The 22,127-nt window shown below is 37.3% G+C and overlaps 1 protein-coding gene across 1 annotated transcript in view; it reads left to right on the top strand.

The window, feature by feature from the left end:
* PTPRZ1 (protein tyrosine phosphatase receptor type Z1) overlaps positions 1–22,127 on the top strand; it is a 168,174-nt gene that overhangs the window by 60,510 nt on the left and 85,537 nt on the right. Inside the window, exons 3-8 of the mRNA XM_023544662.2 lie at positions 9,657–9,836; positions 12,295–12,446; positions 15,682–15,777; positions 16,271–16,337; positions 20,914–21,071; positions 21,258–21,408. Coding sequence (XP_023400430.2) covers positions 9,657–9,836; positions 12,295–12,446; positions 15,682–15,777; positions 16,271–16,337; positions 20,914–21,071; positions 21,258–21,408 — 804 coding nt within the window. The remainder of the gene's footprint in view (positions 1–9,656; positions 9,837–12,294; positions 12,447–15,681; positions 15,778–16,270; positions 16,338–20,913; positions 21,072–21,257; positions 21,409–22,127) is intronic.

Here is a 22,127-nt window from a genome sequence, read left to right as displayed (position 1 = left end):
AGGCAAACAGGCCTTTATTTCTTTGGGGAAGTTTTTTTCTATTTTAATCCTTTCTGTTGTTATTTCAAGAAGCATTTCTGTTTTATTCTGTTATTTAAAAGAAAAAAACTAGAAAGACCCTGTTGTCACATAATGTTTATTATTATTCAGCAATGAACATGTTTGAAAGGATTTGCTGCCATTAATTTTTCTTTACGTTGTTGCTGGTGAGATTAGTGTTTATTGCCACTTGGCAATCAAAGAGAGTAAGATATAGGCTGAATTTTTTCATCTCATTCCCCCATCTCTAAATGTAGCTAGATCCATATGAATTCTTATTTCTTTCCTTTATTTTGTTATTTCTCTTCCTTTTTTAGCCTAATAATCCTCCACCCATGCTCTGTATCTTCTCTTCTTGAGTATCTTGATCATGGAGTGGGCATATGTCAAACTCCTGCTAGTAATAATGTTTCCCTCTCAATAGACAGTTGTGCTTAAGTCTTTCTTCTGTCCAAAAAAGAAGACATTCCATTCCTCATACCTCTATCTGTCTCGGGCACCATCCTATCCTTCTTCTTGCCTTCACAGCAAGCTTTTAAAAAGCACTCCTTTAACTCAGCTTTCTCTCCTCCAATTCACTCTTTTATCTGCTACAGTCAGAATTACAAGTCCATCGTTCCACTAAAACCATTTTATTCGCCCTTCTACCTACTACAGTCAAAATTACAAGTCCGTTGTTTCACTAAAATCATTTTATTCTAGGAATATGAAGTTTGGAGTTAGGAAATAACCAAATCCGTTAGACACTTTCCAGTCATCACCGTATGGGCTGTCTCTACTATGTAGACATTTACTTTTGTCCCTCATAAAAAAAGGATGAAAATATCCTTCACTGTTGAAACCATCCTTCTGTGGCTTCCCTGATAATCATTTTCTCCTAGATTTGTTATTTCCTTTCAGGATGCTCATTTTTTAATTTCTTTTGGTAATACCTCCTTCTCTTATGCTCCCTGAATGTTTATGCTCCTCAGTGTCTTATCATTGATCTTCTCACTCTGTCGATTTTAATTGAAATATCTCATCCACACCCATGATTTTAAGGTACTGCTTATATGCTAACGGAGCTCTGGTGGCACAGTGGTTAAGAACTTGGCTGCTAAGCAAAAGGTCACAAGTTCCAATCCTTCAGCCACTCGTTGGAAACCCTATGAGGTAGTTCTACTCTGTCCCCTAGGATCAGTAGTCAACGGCAACAGGTTTGGTTTTTGGTTTATATGCTAATATTTTCCCAGTCCCTCTCTCTAGTCCAGATTTTTCAGTGGGTTCCCAGCCCCATTTCTTTTGATGACCTGATATGCTTCCATGGAAATCTCAAAGTCTGCAGATGCAAAACCAGATTCAAAGTCTGTCTTTCCCTCCATAATTCCTACCAGCAGGACTGTTAGCAGTCATACACCAGATACACTCCTGTCAGAGCCTGGGGGATGGTATTTGATCATGTCAGTGTTATTAGATCTTTTTTCTTCTTGTGTTTTTATTCCTTTGTGTATGGTCTGCAAAAACTTAGTTTTATTGCCTTCTAGGGCAGTCATTTTTCTTCTTGTTTTGTCTGTGAAAAATCCCTAGAATTTTAACGAGGAACTTTGAAAAAATTTCTCACCTTTCTCTTCCTATTTATACCGAACTTCAGTTAACAAGTATGCTTAATTAATATTTGAGCTAGAACTTTCTTAAATAAATTGATAGCTAACTTCTCTGCCATGTATAGCCCTTTGTCAGTTGGATGCATCAGCCAGGCTGACAAAGATTTTCTGCTGTCCTGATGTGAGTGCTCCATTGAGACAGATAATAAAGTACAGTCTTGACTGAACGGCTTGTATTTCTGAAGTTGTTTTCATTGGATCTGCTTCCAGTGTGGCTTTAATAAGAGCCATCGTCTACATTCACCAACTGTTTCACTCTTTGTAGATCCGTAAACTGTCTTGGCCAAAAACACAACCAGGCACCCTGATTCGTGCATGTAAACACATTCTCATCCTTGGTGTCGACAGGGCATGTTATCAAAGACATCCTTTATCCTTTGCTCTCAGTCAACTTATGTGATGGCATTGACTGGTATGATATGTAATCATTTAATGATCGTTATGCAGTAATTTTTAGTTTATCTTTTGGGAAAGCTGCCTTTTCTTAAGCAGCCGACTGTTACATCTGAAAAATGTCTTTTAAATAAATCATCTTTCCATTTTGCTCTAAATCCTATACCATGTTTTGGGTGGAAACAAAACTGATCTATCTCATTTTCAGATTTAAATAAATTGAAATTTAAATCCAAGTCACTTGCTGCTGATAGCTTTATACTATTATTTTTTTTAATTTTGGGTTAGTTCGCTTAGAGAAAACAAGCTCACAGTAATTTAAAAGCTGTGACTTACAGTGAATGGAATCTTGAGTAGAATTTATTCAGGGCTTTGAACTGGTTTGTTCAAACCCCTGCTGAGAATTTGCAGTTCCACCCCAGATATACTAAATCAGAATCTACATTTTAACAAGATCCCCAAGTGATTCTTATGTATACTAAACTTTGAGAACTACTGCTCTACTATCGGTTCTCAGAATTGGTCCCTAACCAGCAGCAATGGCATTGCCTGGGATCTTCTTAGAAGTGCAGATTCTCAGCAGGGGTTTAAACCAAAACAAACTGATAAGAAGTCCTGAATTTATTCAGGGCAATTCGTAATAGATGCCACAATCATGACTGTAGTCCTCACCTTAATATAACACATTTGTGCTTGCATATGTAAATACGTAGAAACAAAAACATTATCTTGTATCAAAACCTGGTCTAGACAAGAAATTAATTAAGATTAAAAGCAGTATCTGTTGAAATGGAACAACCAAAATGGAAATAATGAGAATGTTCACACGTTATGAAGAATGTAACCAACGTCACTGAGCAACTTCTGTAGAAATTGTTGAATAGGAACCTAAACTACTGTGTAAGCCTTCTTCAGAAACACAATAAAATATTATCTTTTTTAAAAAAGCGGTGTATGGTTTTCTTAAAAATATCCTGGTCTTTAAAGAATCAATCCCAAGTTTCTTGCTGGTTGTTAGGTGCCATCGAGTCAATTCCAACTCACAGTGTCCCTATGTACAACAGAATGAAACATTATGCAATCTTACACCATTCTCAGAATCGTTGTTATGGTTGAACCCATTGTTGCAGCCACTATGTTAGTCCATCTCTTTGAGTGTCTTCTGCTTTTTTGCTGACCCTCTACTTTACCAAACATAATGTCCTTCTTCAGGGACTGGTCCCTACTGATAACATGTCCAAAGTATGTGAGATGATGTCTCACCATCCTCACTTCTAAGGAGCATTCTGGCTGTACCTCTTCCAAGATAGATTCATTCATTCTTCTGGCAGTCCATGGTATATTCACTATTATTCACCAACACCATCATTCAAATGCAACAATTCTTCTTTAGTCTTCTTTATTCATCATCCAGTTTTTGCATGCATACGAGGCAATGGACAGTACCATAGCTTGGATCAGTTGCACCTTAGTTCTTACAGTGACATTTTTAACATTTTAAGGAGATCTTTTGCAGCAGATTTGCCCAATGCATGTGTCTTTTGATTTCTTGACTCCTGCTTCCATGGGTGTTGATTGTGGATCCAAGTAAAATGAAATCCTTGACAACTTCAGTCTTTTTCTCTATTTATCATGATGTTGCTTATTGGTTCAGTTGTGAGAATTTTTGTTTTCTTTCTGTTGAGGTGCAATCCATACTGAAGGCTGTAGGCTTTGATCTTCATCCTAGTCTGTCTTAGCGTGGAAGCTTCGCTGAAACCTGTCCACCAGGGGTGACCCTGCTGGTATTTGAAATACTGGTGGCATAGCTTCCAGCATCACAGTAATATGCAAGCCACCACAATGTGACAAACTGACAGACGACTGGTGGATTCTAAGTTTATCATTACTCAAATCTTGTTAAATAATAGCAATTTATGGTAACCTTGAAAAGAAATCAATATTGGATATTTATCATATTGCTATGAATTTTCGGTGCACCTCTGATGACTGCCTTACACAGTATTATAATTATTTTGCCTATTTATTTGATGTGGGAAGTTAAAAACCTATAAAAATTAATGCAAGAAAGCAAGAAGTATAGGGAAGTGTGGAATGATTTTTGCCTTCTTTGACTTTCTTTTCACTTTCATCATTTCCTCACTTTTTTTTCCAAATATTAAATCTGCATTGGTTCTTGCTTTTTCCTATTTATCTTACACTTTAGTGTTCATTGGATATTATTTTCATATTAGTGACTGGTAGAGGAATATTTCACTACACAGAATGTATTTTAAAATGTGTTCCAATCTAGAACATGAATTAGTCAAGACTTACATCCTGTGGACATTGAAGGGTAGATAACTGGAGATACCTTATTCAAGCATTTATTTATTCCACAAATAAATCTTATCTGCCAACCTCTATGAAAAGTACTGAAAATATAGCATGAATCAGAGACAGACATATTGTAGTTCAGATAAGTACAGGGATGTTACAAAGTCAAATAAAGAAAATGGAAGATGTCTATGAAAATAGTCTTTAATTGCAGCCTCTTCTACCTGCCTATCCTGCATATTCCTGCCAGACTAATCTCCTTGATAAGGCAGCTCTGATCTCCTTACTCTCCGGAGCAAAGCCTCCCTGTCGCCCAGTGGCCAACTCATTTGATTGTCTGCCTTTCCGTTTCCCTCTGTAGAATTTCCCTGCATCCACTCTTTATTTCTTTGGATCAAGCTGATCTCCCACTGTAGAATTTCCCTGCCTCTTCCCTGCTTGTTGGCCAAACTGGACTGCTCATCCTTCTTGAAGCCTTGCCTGTACGCTCCTGCTGCTATGCATATGCTTAGGCTCATCAACAACTGGATGTGCTCCCAGTTTCCCCTCTGCCTGTCTAAATTCTGACCATCCTTCAAAGCCTGGATTAGTGTGCTTTTGATTTCCGTGTGCGTTGTAACATGTGTGCTTTTGTGTGTGACCCGCTGCTGTCGAGTCAATTCTGACTCATAGCGACCCTATAGGACAGAGTAGAACTGCCCCATGGAGTTTGCAAGGAGTGCCTGGTGGATTCAAACTGCCGACCTCCTGGTCAGCAGCCATAGCACTTAATCACTACGCCACCAAGGTTTCCAAAGGAGTAGACAGGATGAAGGAAATCATGGTCAGGTAATTAGGTGGGACTGTACAAATAGGGTAATTGTGTCCCACCAAGGGGATTGGTCAGTTTTGCCATCCTGCTGAGTTTGAAATGAGCCATCCCAGAGGTGGGAAAGAGAGGATCCCACCACTACCAAGGAAGGAGAGCCAAGAGCAGAGCATGTGCTTTGGACCCGGGATCCCTGAGCTAAGAAGCTCTGGAACGAGAAGACCGAGAAAGAGCTGGAACGTTGAAGACAGCAAGAAGTGGTGGCAGGAGATGGTGCTGTGGGCTTCCCAGCTCATGGAGCGAGAAAGGCAGAGACCAAGGGGCCAGAGAGAGGCATGTCTGTGGCATGGCTGGGAAGAGGCTGTCCTGATGGAAGAACTGTATCCTGAGTGTTTGTGAATAATAACTTGTTACATGCCTAAACCAAAAAAACAAACAAAAAAAATTGCCGTCGAGTTGATTCTGACTCATAGTGACCCAATAGGACAGAGTAGAACTGCCTCAGAGTTTCCAAGGAGCAACTCGTGGATTCGAACTGCCAACCTTTTGGTTAGCGGCCAAGCCCTTAACCACTATACTACCAGGGCTCCTGTTACTTCCCTGATAGCCTCCATAATCTGAGTATTGTCTGTGAGTTCTGTGTGGCCATTGAAATGAATTATTGAACCCAGCAGAGAGATAGAGATTTCCATGGGTGGGATGGCTGGTGTCAGAATTTGTGAAGACGACAGAGAGAGGAGGCATACCTGACATCTGCTTCATAGGAATCAGCCTTAGGCTGTTGATCTTGATTCTCCTTCCCCCTTGTGAAGTTAGAGGAGGTCAGACTCTGTCTCCACGCTGTTTTTACACCTTGCTTACTTTCCTTCATCCTGTCTATGCCTTTAGATATTTGTGTATTTATTTAACACCCCAGCCATTCTGGAATGTAAGAATACACAGGCAAACAAACAAACTAGAACTATGTCTCACGCACATCGACTTGCTTTCCACTCTGCCTGGAATAGAGGGTGAGCAATGTGTAAACACTGAACTCATTCATCCATTTGGTGCACAAAGGTTATTCCGCAAGCATTTAATTTGTTCCTACACATGCCATTCCCTGAACTGGCAATAGGATACACATGAAGGGAAAGGGACAAGTTAACAGACAACTAAATTATAGTGTGTTAAGTGCTGCAGTACAAGTAAGCACAAAATTTTTAAGAGTGGTATAAATACAGGTAAGTCAGCGAATGGCTAAAAGAATGGATGAAAGCGTAAATGAGTAATTTATCATAATTCTCTAGAGCTCCCGTTTAGTGCTCTGCAGTGCTCCTCATGGGTGAATCAGCCTGATAATCTGCTGCTGTAATGAGCGTCCTGATTTCTTGCTTCACAACAGTCATTAATACCACTCGGGGGGATAGCAGAGCATTTTAATGAACTCTGAACAGGCCATCACCCTGGGCGGTCTCAGGCGCGGCATCCTGGGCTTTAGCCGCTCTGTGCTTTGAGATCTCCATGTGCTGCTAAAACTCTTAGGGAATTTTTAAAATAATGATTAGGAATAAGATGAGTCTAATGTTTCATTATTAAAGACAGGCAAAGTGTACCATATGCATCGGTTATTTATGTTTCATTCCTATGCAAAATCTTAAACCATTAGGTCATTTCCCCCTGGCTTTCTACCTGTGGTGATATGGAAAACCTCCTTTTTAGTCCTTTGCAAGAATAACCTCAAGATCTTATTTTTTTCTGAACTAATTCTCTCCACCAAAAAATTTCCTTTTCCTATTTTGGCCTCTTTTATTTTGTCTTTTAATCATAAAAATTAAAGCAGCACATCTTGAGCCTGCACTGTGCTAAGCACCATGATCTGGGAAGCGTTTTAAACTGGGTCCACACTCAGTATAATCATTGGTGTACTTTAAACATAATTCAGTTCCTACGTGTCTTTGTGCTGTAAGATGTCAGAGAGCATATAATTTGGCCATCAGGTCTTTCTTGATATACTTTAGCAGAAGTTTAGTAGAGACTACTCAACGGAAGCATCATATAACCGAGTTAAATGTGACCTGTAAGTAAGTTTAGAAATATGTTAATTAATTTTTTTTATCATTTGCCATTTCATGTTAGATCCCTGTGAGCTCCTAAAACAAAAGCATCTTTTCTTGTTTGTCTGATTCAGTCATTCATCAAATGTACATACTATGTGCCAGGCTTTTTTCTAGGCTTTGGGGTATAGTAGTGAACAAAGAAAGTTCCTTCTATCATTGAGCTCACTTCCTAGTTTGTGGAGACAATAAATAAACATAAATAATTTGTCAAATAGTGATAAACCGAAGAAGAAAACTAAAGTAGAGATAATGTGGCAGTGTTGGTTCATCAGTTTTAACAACTGTACCCTAGGAATGTGAGATGGTAATCACAGGAAGAACATTGTGCAGAAGGAAGAAGGGGTGCATGAGAGCTGTCTTTACTCTCTGCACAATTTTTCTATAAACCTAAAGCTGCTCTAAAAACTCTATTTTTAAAAAAAAAAATCAATGTACTTCTGAATCTCCTGGGGATCTGGTTAAGATGTAGATTCTGACTTGGTAACTGACTACAGCAGAAGCTGGAGTGTGTTAACCACCCTCTAGGTGATGGCATGCCATTCTGCTGCTTATGGAGTAGCAAGACTGTAGGCAAGCCATGGTGGTGTCTGGGGTTAGGGTGGTTATGGTGGGAGTGATAAACGGTCTGATTAGGGGTGTATTTTGAAGATAGACCCAGGAAAGCTAACTGAGGGAGAAAAAGTGGCATCAGGCTGACTTCTCCATTCAGGGCATGGCAGACTCTTGGACGGGTTTGTTTCGGGGCAAAAATGTAGTACATTTGGACATACTATGTTTGAGATCCCTGTTAGACATCCACATGGAAAAGATCACTAAACCTATGAAAAACAGCGGGTTCATCAATCATATGCAGTGATAAGTGATACTCAAGACAAAAAAATTTATGTTCCTGCACACCACAACTGTGTGACTCTTCCTACATGTGTTTGGAATTTCTGGCACTGTGTTCAACAGTTTAATAAAGAAAGACCTTATCAATTCACGCTGCGGCTTCTCTCTCTGCCTCTTCTGCACTAATGTTGGTAAAATAAGCAGTGTTTTATCATCCCTACACCGGTATTCTTTAGCTTGAAATCAACATATTACTCATACCGTTAAAGCTGCTCCCTTTTGGAAGCTAAAATATGCACTCTGGTGCGTATTTAAAGCATATTGTACTCAAGTACTCTCTAGGAATAGAGCTAGATTGTAAAATGAAGGAAGTTTTCAGCACCTGTTGATTCTGGTAGTTGCCCATTGTGAAATGGATTGCCTAGATTTCCCTGTCTACATAAGGTGGTTTTGAGCTTGACTAAACAGCATTTCTTTCTTGGGCTAAAACTCTGCAAAAGTTCACTTTGTCACATTATAAGAGGTGGTGGTTAGAGTGAGCTTGGATGGAAGTCAGTCTTTTAGACTCCCTTGTCAGAAAAAAAAGATGGTGTAGACTAGGGTTGTAATGAAGGTATGTTTACTTATAATTTTCCTAAATATCAATTGTGTAAAATCAAAAGGATATGAGATGAAAACTGCGTTGTCTTATTCTGCCCCTCGTGTGATGGCTCCGGAAATTCTAGAGTTTTACTCAGAGAGAGCTTAAGACTTGGACTCAAAACATTTCATGTATTTTAATGGAACTTTAAATAGAACATGCTTCAGAAGCTAATGTGCAGTGAGATAAGGATGTGAGAGATGGTTCTTGGTTTCAGGTGAGTGTGAAATAAAGGCAAAAGTTTTGATTTGTTGTTGTTAGTTCTGACTCATGGTGACCCCATAAGTAAAAGTTCGCTTCACTGTGAGTAAGTAAGTAGAAACTATGAAAGAAAGCCCTGTTTTGTTTTGTTTTTCTTATTTCCAAATAAGAGAAAGAAAAAAAAAAAAGGAGGGGGGAGATATTTTAAAGTTTCAAGGGTGGCTTGGTTATTATTACAGTTTTATAAAGAAAGCCCTGAACAGATGGAAATTAAACCAAATTATTGAATAGAAGGGGGAGAAAGAAGGTCTGAATATGAGTACCCCCCCCCCCCGAAAGTGGTAAGGAGGTTAGACTTTAATGCCCATCATCTGGCCTCCTTTCAGTCTGGAACCCTAGACTAGGACTGATTATATGACTAAATTAGACTTTCTGTTAATTTGTAAGAGTGTGATGGCCAACCAAAATTTTGGTTATTGGGTGTGATTGTTTTAGAAACCTCTTTTGATAGTGCCTCATATTAACACCCAGGATGTAAATCTAGGCATGATTGTTTTATGAATTAGTTCAAAAATGTCCTTATTTTCCTGCTATCCTATCTATTTTTATGTAATGTACTATTATATAAAATTTAGCTTTTTCTCAGTAATGTAAGAAATTAACTTCTCACACATTCCTTTCCCTAGGAGCATTGAATCAAAAGAATTGGGGAAAGAAATACCCAGTCTGTAATAGTCCCAAACAATCTCCTATCAATATTGATGAAGATCTTACACAAGTAAACGTGAATCTTAAGAAACTTAAATTTCAGGGTTGGGATAAACCATCTCTGGAAAATACCTTCATTCACAACACTGGGAAAACAGGTAAGACATTTCATTCTGTTTGTGACTTTAATATGTTTTACGGAACTAGATCTTGTTTTGATTAGTTTCATCTCATTTTCCTACAAATAAAGTTAAATACACTAGAAATAAGCTATTATAGTACAAACTAATTGGATTAAAGACAGCGGGGAAACATAGGCAACATTTTGAAAATTTGCATAAGAAATAAAATGACTAGAGTCATTACATCATTCCTGGTTTCCTGTAATGTGCAGTTATTAAAGATCAATATAACAATAATGATGCTTCCACTAGCAGATATGATAGATCATATCATATCATATCATATCGCTAATGCATTTTAGTGACTCCATCACTTTCTGTTATTTAGTCAACAGGATTTCTTTTTCTTGGACATTAAATTTTGGACCTGCCTACTCAGACTCATTCCATATTCAACATTTGGATATGAAAAAAGCAGTTGACTATAATTGATTTTTAAGAAAGAAAACTGCTAGTGGTTCTATATAAAAACCTATTGCTGTCGAGTCAATTCCGACTCATAGTGACCCTATAGGACAGAATAGAACTGCCACATAGATTTTCCAAGGAGTGCCCGGTGGACTTGAACTGCCAACTTTTTGGTTAGCAGCTGTAGCACTTAACCACCACGCCACCAGGGTTTCCATATAGGTTTTAAAATATAGGCATCCTTAAGAAGCACTCTGTAAGTGCCTTTTTTTTTTGATACTATCCTTTTTTAAAACATGGAAAATATAATACCACAAAACAAAACCAAAAAACACCTTCACTAAGCTATAAAATATGGACAAAATAATTTTTTGACAATGAACATTTTTTTCTTTTGTGATGTTTTACTTCAAGCAAGATTATATCTATGTGAGTAAGTTATGCAAAAACAAATATACACATAGAAAAAGGATGAGAAAAATACTCAAAATTTTAATTGTCGTTATGCCTGGGTGATTTTATCATGGGTGAATTTTTTCAATATTTTCCAAATTGCTGTAATATAGTTATTTGGATGTAAAACAGCCATGTGCCACATCTATGTCCATGGTCCCTTAAGGTTATAATAGAGTTCAGAAATCCTGATCAGAGAACTTAGGGTAGCAGACATAACACTTACATAACACTTTAGAAACACTACCAGACTGTGCAGTGTTTTCGTGAGGATCACAAAGTATTGTGTGCATTATAACAAACCATTGTATGTATTTAACTCAAATTTTTAATATAATGGGCTTTATGGCAGTCCGTTCTTAAATGTGAGTTATCCATAAGTCAGATGTTTGTAGCCCGGGAACTGCCTGTAAATAATGGTGTATATAATGGTGTTTGCACAATCTCCAAATCGCATAATGTCCTATTTTACAGAACCTATCATGGACGTTAAGCAATGCATGACTGTAATTTAATTGTGAGTCCCATCAGGGTAGAAATTTTTCTGCATCAGCACCTGACATATAATAAGCACTAAAAAAGTATATTATTGAATGTATAATTAAGAAAATTATTACATGTTATAAAAAAAATGTTATAGTATTCATTAAATACATAAATATACATTGCCCTAAATCTTGACATTTTCATGACCAGTCTAGAAGGGGGTGGCCGTCGAACTCTGTTTTTCTAGCATAGTGTGGTTAAGCCCTTGGACATTGGAACCACACTGCTAGAGGTTACCTATGTAACCCTGAACAAGTTACTTAACCTCTCAGCAACTCTTTATCTGTAAAAGAAAGATTATAATGATATCTACCTTCTAGGGTCATGGGAGGATCGAATCATTAATACATGGAAAGTACATAGTTTAGTACTTGGCATATTATGTGTGGTGAATAAATGTTGACCGTCATGGTTATAATTATTGCTATATTTGTCATTATTATTATTATAATGAATGGAAGTTTATATCTTTAGCCTGCTGGCCAATATGTTGAATTCAGTGGCTGATGTCAACAGCCACTGAACAAAGATGGTTTAAATTTGATTGAGAGACATCAAATCTTGCACTCAAGAGAATCATTAATCTCCAGACGACTCATAAAATATAGCCGGATAAAATCTGCTGTGGGATTCAAATAAGGGAGTTGAAGATTCTAATGAGTGCCACTCAGAGTTCAAATATGAGATGGCTAAAACCCCTTCTTCAATAAGAATGAAGTGTCCACCTTCTTTGCCACAGTCTGTGATAGAAGTTCTGGATGTTCTTAAGTATATTGTATAGAACTACAAAGTTCAGCTTCCAGAATTTCAAGTTGACTTTTTTTTAATTATCAAATAAGTGATTTTTTAATGTACCTTAGATAAAAGGAAAGAACTACAAAGTTCAGCTTCCAGAATTTCAGTTGATTTTTTTTAACTTATCAAATAAGCGATTTTTTAATGTACCTTAGATAAAAGGAAATTTAGTTGAAATTTGTAATTTTGATTTTTAGAAACTTAGATGCAGTTTTGTCGTTTGTTATTTTAGTGCAAATTAATCTCACTAATGACTACCGTCTCAGTGGAGGAGTTTCTGAAATGGTGTTCAAAGCAAGCAAGATAACTTTTCACTGGGGAAAATGCAACATGTCATCTGATGGGTCAGAACATAGTTTAGAAGGACAAAAATTTCCACTTGAGGTAAGTCGGTAGTTCCCCTGATTACTATTTCATTTTCTAAATCATTGAGTTTGTATTTAGCATATAATTTGATTAATTTATAATTCAAATTTTGGAATGTATACAGTTATATTTTAGATTATTAATAGCTGTCTTTCTCACAAGACTATCCTCCATGAAAATAAGAATCATCTTTGATGTTTGACCCCATGGTAACCCAAAGTTCCACTTATAGGTGATCAGTAAATGTTGATGATAAGTGAATGAATGAAATTCTTTACTAGCCCAGTGGGGAAAAAATGGGGGAAATTTCATCAACATCAAGAAAAATCAAAGAAATGCAAATAAAAATGAGAACTTTTTTCAGCTTTAAAATTGGCAGAATTAATGCAATTATGATAAATAATGAAAGTAAAACAAACACTTCCATATATATCTGGAGAGATTACAAATTGATAGACTTTCTAGGAAGCAGTTTGCTTGTTTTTATTAAAGCCTTCAATGTGTGTATTTTCAATACTCATCATTTCAGTTTGAAGCAATTTATTCTAAAAAAAAGTATGTGCAAAGATTTATTTACAGTATTAAAAAAATTGAAACAAAAGGTTATTAAATACATGATGACGAAATGTATTGATCTTATAAAAATCATGTTTTGAGTGGTGTATTTACAAGAAAAAGGTTCATCATAAAATATTAATGTTTTTTAAAAGCAGGATACAAAATTGTGTACACAGTTTCATTACCCCAATTTTGTAAAACACTAAAACTAATTAAATAGTGCAGAATCGAAGTCAAATGGACTAAATTTAAACCCTGGCTCTACCATTTGGTTATTAGTTATATGCTGTAACATTGTTCAAAATATCTGATTTACTTAAGTTTCTGTTTTCCCATCTATAAAATGGACATAATAGTACTCAACCTACCTTATAAAGTTATTGTGAGACTTAAATGAGAGAATGAATTATTACTATTATAAAAATAATTGAAGAGAATGTTGATAGTAGTTGTCTATTGGTGATGGCATTGTGGGTGCCTTTTATTTCTACTTTAAAGTTTCTTTTATTTTCTGAATTATCTCTAGTGAAACTACCTTATGTTCATAATCCAAAATAGTTACTGATAATAAAAATAAGACTAGGATGGACTATCTTTTAAAACACTAAAAAACATTTTGGAAATGTAGATAACCCTTTCAAATTTGAGGCTTATAGTTTTTTTTATATATTAAATATCCTTTGGGAAAAAAAGCACATTTGTTAAATACGGTTTGCCAAAAAAATAAGTCTACTCATTAAACAAAGAACACTTTACTTTTGAGAGTTCGGCTTTCTTAAAAAAAAAAACAAGAAGCTAAAAAATGAAACAAACAAAAAAACCCTAACAACAACAACAGAAAGCGTTGAGCAAACAAAATAAATGATGCAGAATTTGTGCACTGAATCTCATTTATTTTTCTTATTCAAAAGCCTATGAAGCCCTCTCTCAGAGGTGTTTGTTTGTTTGTTTGTTTTTCGAAAACACCCTAAATGTAATTGTGCAAGTAGGGAACCTGAGGGGCACCCTCGACTTGCTGCATTTTTCTGGTCTCCCACATCCCACAGTCACATCTTCTTAGTTCTGCCCGTGAATGATATGGGAGGTAAGAGAAAAGTTGAAACCACTATAGTTTTTAACTTGGACTATTAAATACCCTTCTAACTAATCTCCCTCTCTCCAATCTTGATCTATCCGCTCTATCTTCACCCCACCCCCATTCCATTCATCCACCTCTCATCCCATCTAGCCCCCTACCAGAGCCCCATTAGTTGAAATGCATCAGTGGCTCCCCATTGCTCTCAAGACCACTCCGCTAGGACAGCCTCAGAGTCCTTCCTGATGTGGCTCCTGTCTACCCTTCCACCCTCATCTCTCTCCTCTTAAAAAGAGCTCCTGTCTACCCTTCCACCCTCATCTCTCTCCTCTCCTCTTAGTCCCCTATATATGCTCGGTTGAATTCAGAGCAAACTACTTTCAATTTCCCATACTTCTCATACTTTCCTTCCTATGTGTCTTTCCCAATCTGGACCTTCTGACCTGAACGTACATCCATTTCCTCTACTTTTTCACCTGAGTAAAACCTGCTCATCCTTCAGGGGTCAGTTTTGAATTCCTCTTTGAAAAAGACTTTGGTGGCCCACCCAAGGCAGGGGCCATTGCCATCCTCTGCTCCACATCCTCTCTTCCGCTTATCCTAGCACTAATCACACTTCAGTGTTCTCAGACTTTCTCGTCTTACCTTAATTATACTTCTAACTAGCTTAGTTACCTGATTTCCAAGCCCATGACATGAGAAGCACCAAATTTTAAGTGAGGATGTTGTTGGTGTTGTTGTTAGGTGCCGTCCAGTCATTTTTGACTCATAGCGACCTCACGTAACAGTAGAACAGCTCCGTAAGGTTTTCTTGGCTATAATCTTTATGGGAGCAAATCACTAGGTCTTTCTCCTACAGAGCTGCTGGATGGGTTCAAACTACAAACCTTTTGGTTAGCAGCAGAGCACTTAACTATTTGCTCCACCAGGGCTCTTTATAAGTGAAAATAAAGGCTATAATAGACCTATATGGACTGGAGCTGAAATTTACAAGGGATAGTCTCACAGATGGAGAGGTAACTTAAAGTACAGTACCTAAAACTCTTTCAGTATGTTTTGGGTAGAAGCAGTGAGTCCTTGAGAGTTTCAGTATTAACATAGAGTTTTAGTATTTAAATAATAGTTTTATTATTAATATACAACAACAGAATGATGTCCAAAAATGGTAACTCAGAATCATCAAGAAAGGCATATAAATTCAAGAAAGGATGAAACCCATATTTGAGAGAATTCTAGCAAAATAGTTAAAATAACATTTGGTAGCCAAGATATTTACTCTAGTAAATTACCATTTCAGGGTCCCCTGGTAACCTCAAAGTGGTAATTTGGGGTTTTATATATGCCTAACTTAAAGGCAAAGAAAGGTTTATATGTGGAGACTAAAAGTTAGTCTTGACCATCTGTATTTCCTTCCCCATTGAAGGATAATAAATGATAGTAAGTGTACTTGTATATACATGTAATTGATAAAAAATATTTTGAAATTATACAGAATATAGAATTATATGGTCTATAGAATTTTCTAATTGAATTTATTAAATTTGTAAATTATTTTATCAAGTCTCTTTGCTGATTTTTATAGTCTTTGTGTATAATAAAGCTGCCATTGTTACATTTCAGATGCAAATCTACTGCTTTGATGCAGATCGATTTTCCAGTTTAGAGGAAGCAGTTAAAGGAAGAGGAAGGCTAAGAGCTTTATCCATTTTATTTGAGGTAATCATTATGTATAGATTTAGCACTTTTTTTTTTTAATTGTATTTTTGGCCACATGAAATACTGATGTAAAATATCAAGACACAATTGCTAATAAATAGAAGCGTTCACAGTTGGAATATCACTGGTGGTCATTTTCAAAAACTATTCCTTAGCTACTGTGTTTAAAAAGGGACTTTTGTATTCATTAAATAAGTCACTTCCAACTGGACCAAACCATTCTATGAGTCCACAGACTCGCTGCTTTATACATGCAATGTATCATAATTATATAGCAGTAACTGAAATAGAACGGTTTAAAATTTCTTAGTGGAAATCTTAAGGTTATCTGGTTTTGGATTGCTTTTACCTTGCTGTAAAAAAAAAAAAAATTGTGTGTTTAGAGCCCATTACTTTTGAATACTTAAAATGGAATACATCAATATTTGCATTTTTATTGAATAGTCAATACAATATTTTATCCTGTCTTTAGAATATCACTCTTCTCTAACAGGTTGGAATAGAAGAAAATTTGGATTACAAAGCAATTATTGATGGTGTTGAGAGCGTTAGTCGTTTTGGTAAGTTACTCAGAGAAATAGCTTTCTTCAACATTCTAGTTTGAATGCGTATGAACTTTTACAATATTATAAAAAAAATCACTTGTTCCAAAAGGAGGAAGTGAGTACATTTTTAAAGAGAAGCAACATCTGACGTCTCAGGCTTGAGAGTTTACATATTTCTCACTAAAGAACAATTCATCAGAAAATTTTGTTACATGAAATGTTAATATAAGTATGAAATAGAAGTTTTCTGATTTTGTTCTCGGAAATAGTTGAATTATATCCTGCATTTAAAATGTATTTATCTATTCTTTTTTCTTCATTGTGCATTAACTTCTAATATGGAAGCAGGTAATTGTTTTCAAAAATCATATTTTAAAGTGAAAAAGGCATTTTTTACTCAAGTTAACATTTACTCCCTCATGGTTTTCTTGACGTACCCTTTGCTTTACCAATATGAGGAGATTAGATTCTCAGAAAAGGTGAATGCTCACATAGAACAATGCAATATGCTTTGATATTGTTCTGCCTGGTATTTCATGACTCTTGTAATTTGTCGCAGCAAATGCTTCTGGCAACGTTGGCAATAGACTGGAAGCCTGTTATTATTATTATTTAATTTTTATTAAGCACCTACATGCAGAGTATTAAAACTGCCCTGAGTTATCAATAAAATGAAGATTATTACTCTCTTGGAAGCTGCAAAGTTTGACATCAGAAATGAGACTCACGTAGATCCTTTTTTTGAAAGCAGAAGCCTGACCTAGGACTGATTGATCTTTGTCAGTTACATGCGAGGGCCTGAATTGACCGAACTTTTCAAAATCAAGAAGATGTGAATTCTTGCAGGGCAGCTTTCTTTCTTTCTCTCTCTCTTTTTTTTTTTTTTTCCTTTTTGGGAGGTGCAATCACAAGGTGAAGTTGTTATCTACCCCCTTCCACCTAAATTGCCAAATTGAACCTTGAATGCCATAAACCGTATTTAATTTTTACCTCATTTAGTCAGAATGTGGATTCTATCCAGACTGAAAGAAGGCAGCTAGTTTGAATTCCTACACTTAAAAATAAATGAAATATGAATTGTTAATGTTCCCAGGCCTCACACCAGCCTGTAGGGACAAGGACAGCCCTGTGTTAACACTGGGCTGTTAGTCCTGACATGTGTAACTTTGAACTTTGGCCATTTCTCTCAAGATTTCTCCAGTTATTTCTGGGGTTTTCTAGGAGCTGACTTATATAAGCTTAAGAATAAATTTGCCCATATTCTTTGACTGAAGTTTCCTTTTCGATATCTACTACCTGAAGCTATTGAGGGAAGCAGTTCATTAGAGCCACTGCTGCCACAAAATACCACAGATTCCAGAACAGCGTTATCCCGCCTATGTCCTGGCTCTTAATAGGAAGCAAAATTAGTAGTCTCTTAGACTGGCTAGCGACAGATACTCATCTGCCTTCATTACCCTGTCTACCTTCTGTCTCTATCCAGCTACCTGTGTAAATCAAAAAACCAAACCCAGTGCCGTCGAGTCGATTCTGACTCATAGAGACCCTACAGGACAGAGTAGAACTGCCCCGTAGAGTTTCCAAGGAGCGCCTGGCGGATTTGAACTGCCGACCCTTGGGCTAGCAGCTATAGCACTTAACCACTACGCCACCAGGGTTTCCCGCTACCTGTGTACTATCTCCTAATCCTTTTTTTACCAAATGACCCAAAATCCTCCATGTCTAAAAACTCACTAACTAGAAACTTAGTATTTCTGTTTACTTAACAAGGACCCCTAAAGCTATATAGTTGATAGGTGAAAAAGCCAGAATTTGGACCCTAGTCTGGTATTATTTCTATCCACTGCTTATGACTTTTGTTTCTTTTTCTTGCTTTATTGCACTGGCCAGGTCCTTCAGTTCAACGTTCAATTAAAATGGTAACAGGAGGGCATCCTTGCCTCATTCTTGGTCTCTAGGGAAAAGACTTAAATAAGTCATTCTTAAGTTTGATGTTTGTTTAGAGACTGTCTCAAGAATAGATTTGACACACTGAACACTAATGACCAAAGACCAGACGAGTTGTGGAATGACATCAAGGACATCATACATGAAGAAAGCAAGAGGCCATTAAAAAGACAGGAGAGAAAGACAAGACCTAAATGGATGTCAGAAGAGACTCTGAGACTTGCTTTTGAATGCCAAGTAACTAAAGCAAAAGGAAAAAATGATCCAGTCAAAGAGCTGAACAGAACATTTCAAAGGGCGGTTTGAAAAGACAAAGTAAAGTATTATGAAATGTGCAAAGAGCTGGAGATAGAAAACCAAAAGAGAAGAACGTGCTCAGCATCTCTCAAGCTGAGAGAACTGAAGAAAAAATTCAAGCCTCGAGTTGCAATACTGAAGGATTCTATGCAGAAAATATTAAACAGTGCAGGAAGCATCAAAAAGAGGATGGAAGGAATACAGAGTCACTATACCAAAAAGAATTGGTCAGCATTCAGCCATTTCAGGAGGTAACATATGATCAGGAACCAATGGTAATGAAGGAAGAAGTCCAAGCTGCACTGAAGGCGTTGGCAAAAAACAAGGCTCCAGGAATTTACAAAATACCAATTGAGATGTTTCAACAAACAGATGTAGCACTGGAAGTGCTCACTCGTCTATGCCAAGAAATTTGGAAGACAGCTACCTGGCCAACCAACTGGAAGAGATCCATATTTATGCCTATTCCCAAGAAAGGTGATCCAACCAAACTTGGAAATTATCGAACAATATTGTTAATATCACACGCAAGCGAAATGGTTCTGTAAATTATTCAAAAGCGGCTGCAGCAGCATATCAACAGGGAGCTGCCAGAAGTTCAAGCTGGATTTAGAAGAGGACGTCGAACCAGGGATATCATTGCTGATGTCAGATGGACCCTGGCTGAAAGCAGAGAATATAGAAAGATGCTAACCTCTGTTTTATTGACTATGCTAAGGCACTTGACAGTGTGGCTCGTAACAAATTATGGATAACAGTGTGGAGAATGGGAATTCCAGAACACTTAAGTGTGATCATGAGGAATCTGTACATGGATGAAGGGGCAGTTATTCAAACAGAACAAGGGACAGTGCAAGGTTTAAAGTCAGGAAAGGTATGTGTCAGGGTTGTATCCTTTCACCATACCTATTCAATCTGTATGCGAAGCAAATAATCCGAGAAGCTGGACTATATGAAGAAGAATGGGACATCAGGATTGGAGGAAGACTCATTAAAAACCTATGTTATGCAGCTCACACAACCTTGCTTGCTGAAAGTGAAGAGGACTTGAAGCACTTTCTGATGAAGATCAAAGACCACAGCCTTCAGTATGGATTACACCTCAACATAAAGAAAACAAAAATCCTCGCAAATGGACCAATAAGCAGCATCATGACGAACCAAGAAAATATTGAAGTTGTCAAGGATTTCGTTTTACTTGGATCCACAGTCAACACCCATGGAAGCAGCAGTCAAGAAATCAAAAGACAAATCCCATTGGACAAATGGGCTGCAAAAGACCTCTTTAAAGTGTTGAAGACCAAAGATGTCACCTTGAGGACTAAGGTGCGCCAGACTCAAGCCATGGTGTTTTCATTCACCTCATATGCATGTGAAAGCTGGACGATGAGTAAGGAAGACTGAAGAAGAACTGACACCTTTGAATTGTGGTGTTGGCGAAGAATATTGAATATACCATGGACTGCCAAAAAAATGAACAAATCTGTCTTGGAAGCAGTACAACCAGAATGCTCCTTAGAAGCAAGGATGGTGAAACTGTGTCTCACATACTTTGGACATGTTGTCAAGAGGGATCAGTCCCTGGAGGACATCGTGCTTGGTGAAGTAGAGGGTCAGGAAAAAAGAGGAAGACCCTCAAGGAGGTGGATTGACACAGTGGCTGCAACAGTGGGCTCAAGCATGGCAACTGTTGTGAGGATGGCACAGGACCAGGCAGTGTTTCGTTCTGTAGTGCATAGGGTCACTATGTGTTGGAATCAACTCAATGGCACCTAACGACAACATAGGCTTTTGAAGAGAATTGTGCTCAGATAAGGAAGCTTCCTTCCTTCTGTTTGCTGTGTGGAGCCCTGATGGTGCAGTGGCTAAGAGCTCTGCTGCCAACCAGAAGTTCAGCGGTTTGGAATCCACCAGCTGCTCCTTGGAAACCCTGTGGGACAGTTCTACTCTGTCCTGTAGGGTCACTGTGATTTGGAATCAACTCTACAGCAATGTATTTTGAGAGGCTTTGTTTTTGTTTTCACGAACTGGTATTGAGTCATATGAAATGCAATTACTGTGTCTGTCAAGATGATCCTGTGGCTTCTAAATATCTTTTATATGTAAAATAATCACTCAGCTCCTTGCTGATGTAAAGATAAGACATCTAAGACTATATAGTGATACATATAAAAACATTTTGGCTATGCTAGTTTTATCACCATTTTTGAAATATATTCAAAATGTGTTTAAAATTTCTGCTCTGGTTAAAAACGTAACAAAGCACGTGTCTCTGTTGCTTAGAAACTTTGGATGGCTGATTTCCAGTGTTGGGTTTCCAGCTGAGACGTGTATTATTACTTTGTAGGGAAACAGGCTGTATTAGATCCGTTCATACTGCTGAACCTTCTGCCAAACTCCACTGACAAGTATTACACTTACAATGGCTCACTGACGTCACCTCCCTGCACGGACACCGTTGACTGGATTGTTTTTAAAGATACAGTTAGCATCTCTGAAAGCCAGGTAACCTGGGAAATTCAAACAAGTGATACAATATGAAGCAATTTAAAAGAGCATCGTTTTCTAGTCTTACTTCAAAAATATCAGTTTTAAAGCATTTATTGATGCCTTTGGAGCAAAAAAAAAAAAAAAAAATTTTTTTTTTTTAGTTGGAGCAGATAATGTTAATTTATTTGGTCTTCCTTCCAGTTGGCTGTTTTTTGTGAAGTTCTTACAATGCAGCAGTCAGGTTATGTCATGCTGATGGACTACTTACAAAATAATTTTCGAGAACAACAGTACAAGTTCTCCAGGCAGGTGTTTTCCTCATATACTGGAAAGGAAGAGATTCATGAAGCAGGTATGCATGAAATATAAGTTTTCTGCAATTCTCACAGCTTCAGTGTTGTAGCAGGCAATGTGGTGTAATGGAACGGATATTGGGCTTAGATTTTTTTAATAGCAATTTAAAAAAAATCTGTCTTTCGAATATTGTATGACCTCACTTATATGAAATAACAAGAATAGGCAAATGGTAGAGACCAGAGTTTACCAGTGGTTGCTAAGGGCAGGTGGGCGGGGGGTCGGGGGAGAGAGCCACTGTTTAAGAAGCAGTGAGTTTTTGTTTATGGTGATGGGAAGTCTGGCAATGATCAGGGCTGATGTTTGTACAACGTGATTAATGTCATTGATAGCACTAAATTGTACATCTGAAAAATGTAGAATTGGCAAAAGTTGTGTTTTATATATTTTCACAACAATAAAAAAAAAATCTGCCCTTCTCCAAATGAATAACCCCATTTCACAGATGAGAAAAACTGAGATTCAGCAAGAAAAAGATTTTTCCAAAGCATTTAGAAAAAGTGATTTTTCCAAAGCACATAGTAATAGGTAGCCAAGCCATATATATACTTCTAAGTTCACTTCCAGATTCACTTATGGAAGTTGCCTGTGCTGAGAGTTATAACAGAGGAGTAAATAAAGGGCCAAGACTTTCAGAGCTTGGGAGAATCACTTGTGGTTGGAGTGATCAGGGAACCTGCATGGGAGAGCCACATTTGTGATGAATCTTGACACATG

The sequence above is a fragment of the Loxodonta africana genome, chromosome 8 (genome assembly GCF_030014295.1).
Source record: "Loxodonta africana isolate mLoxAfr1 chromosome 8, mLoxAfr1.hap2, whole genome shotgun sequence".
Classification (NCBI taxonomy): Eukaryota; Metazoa; Chordata; class Mammalia; order Proboscidea; family Elephantidae; genus Loxodonta; species Loxodonta africana.
The sequence above is the reverse complement of the archived record's forward strand: the minus strand, read 5'-3'. Positions and strand labels throughout refer to the sequence as shown.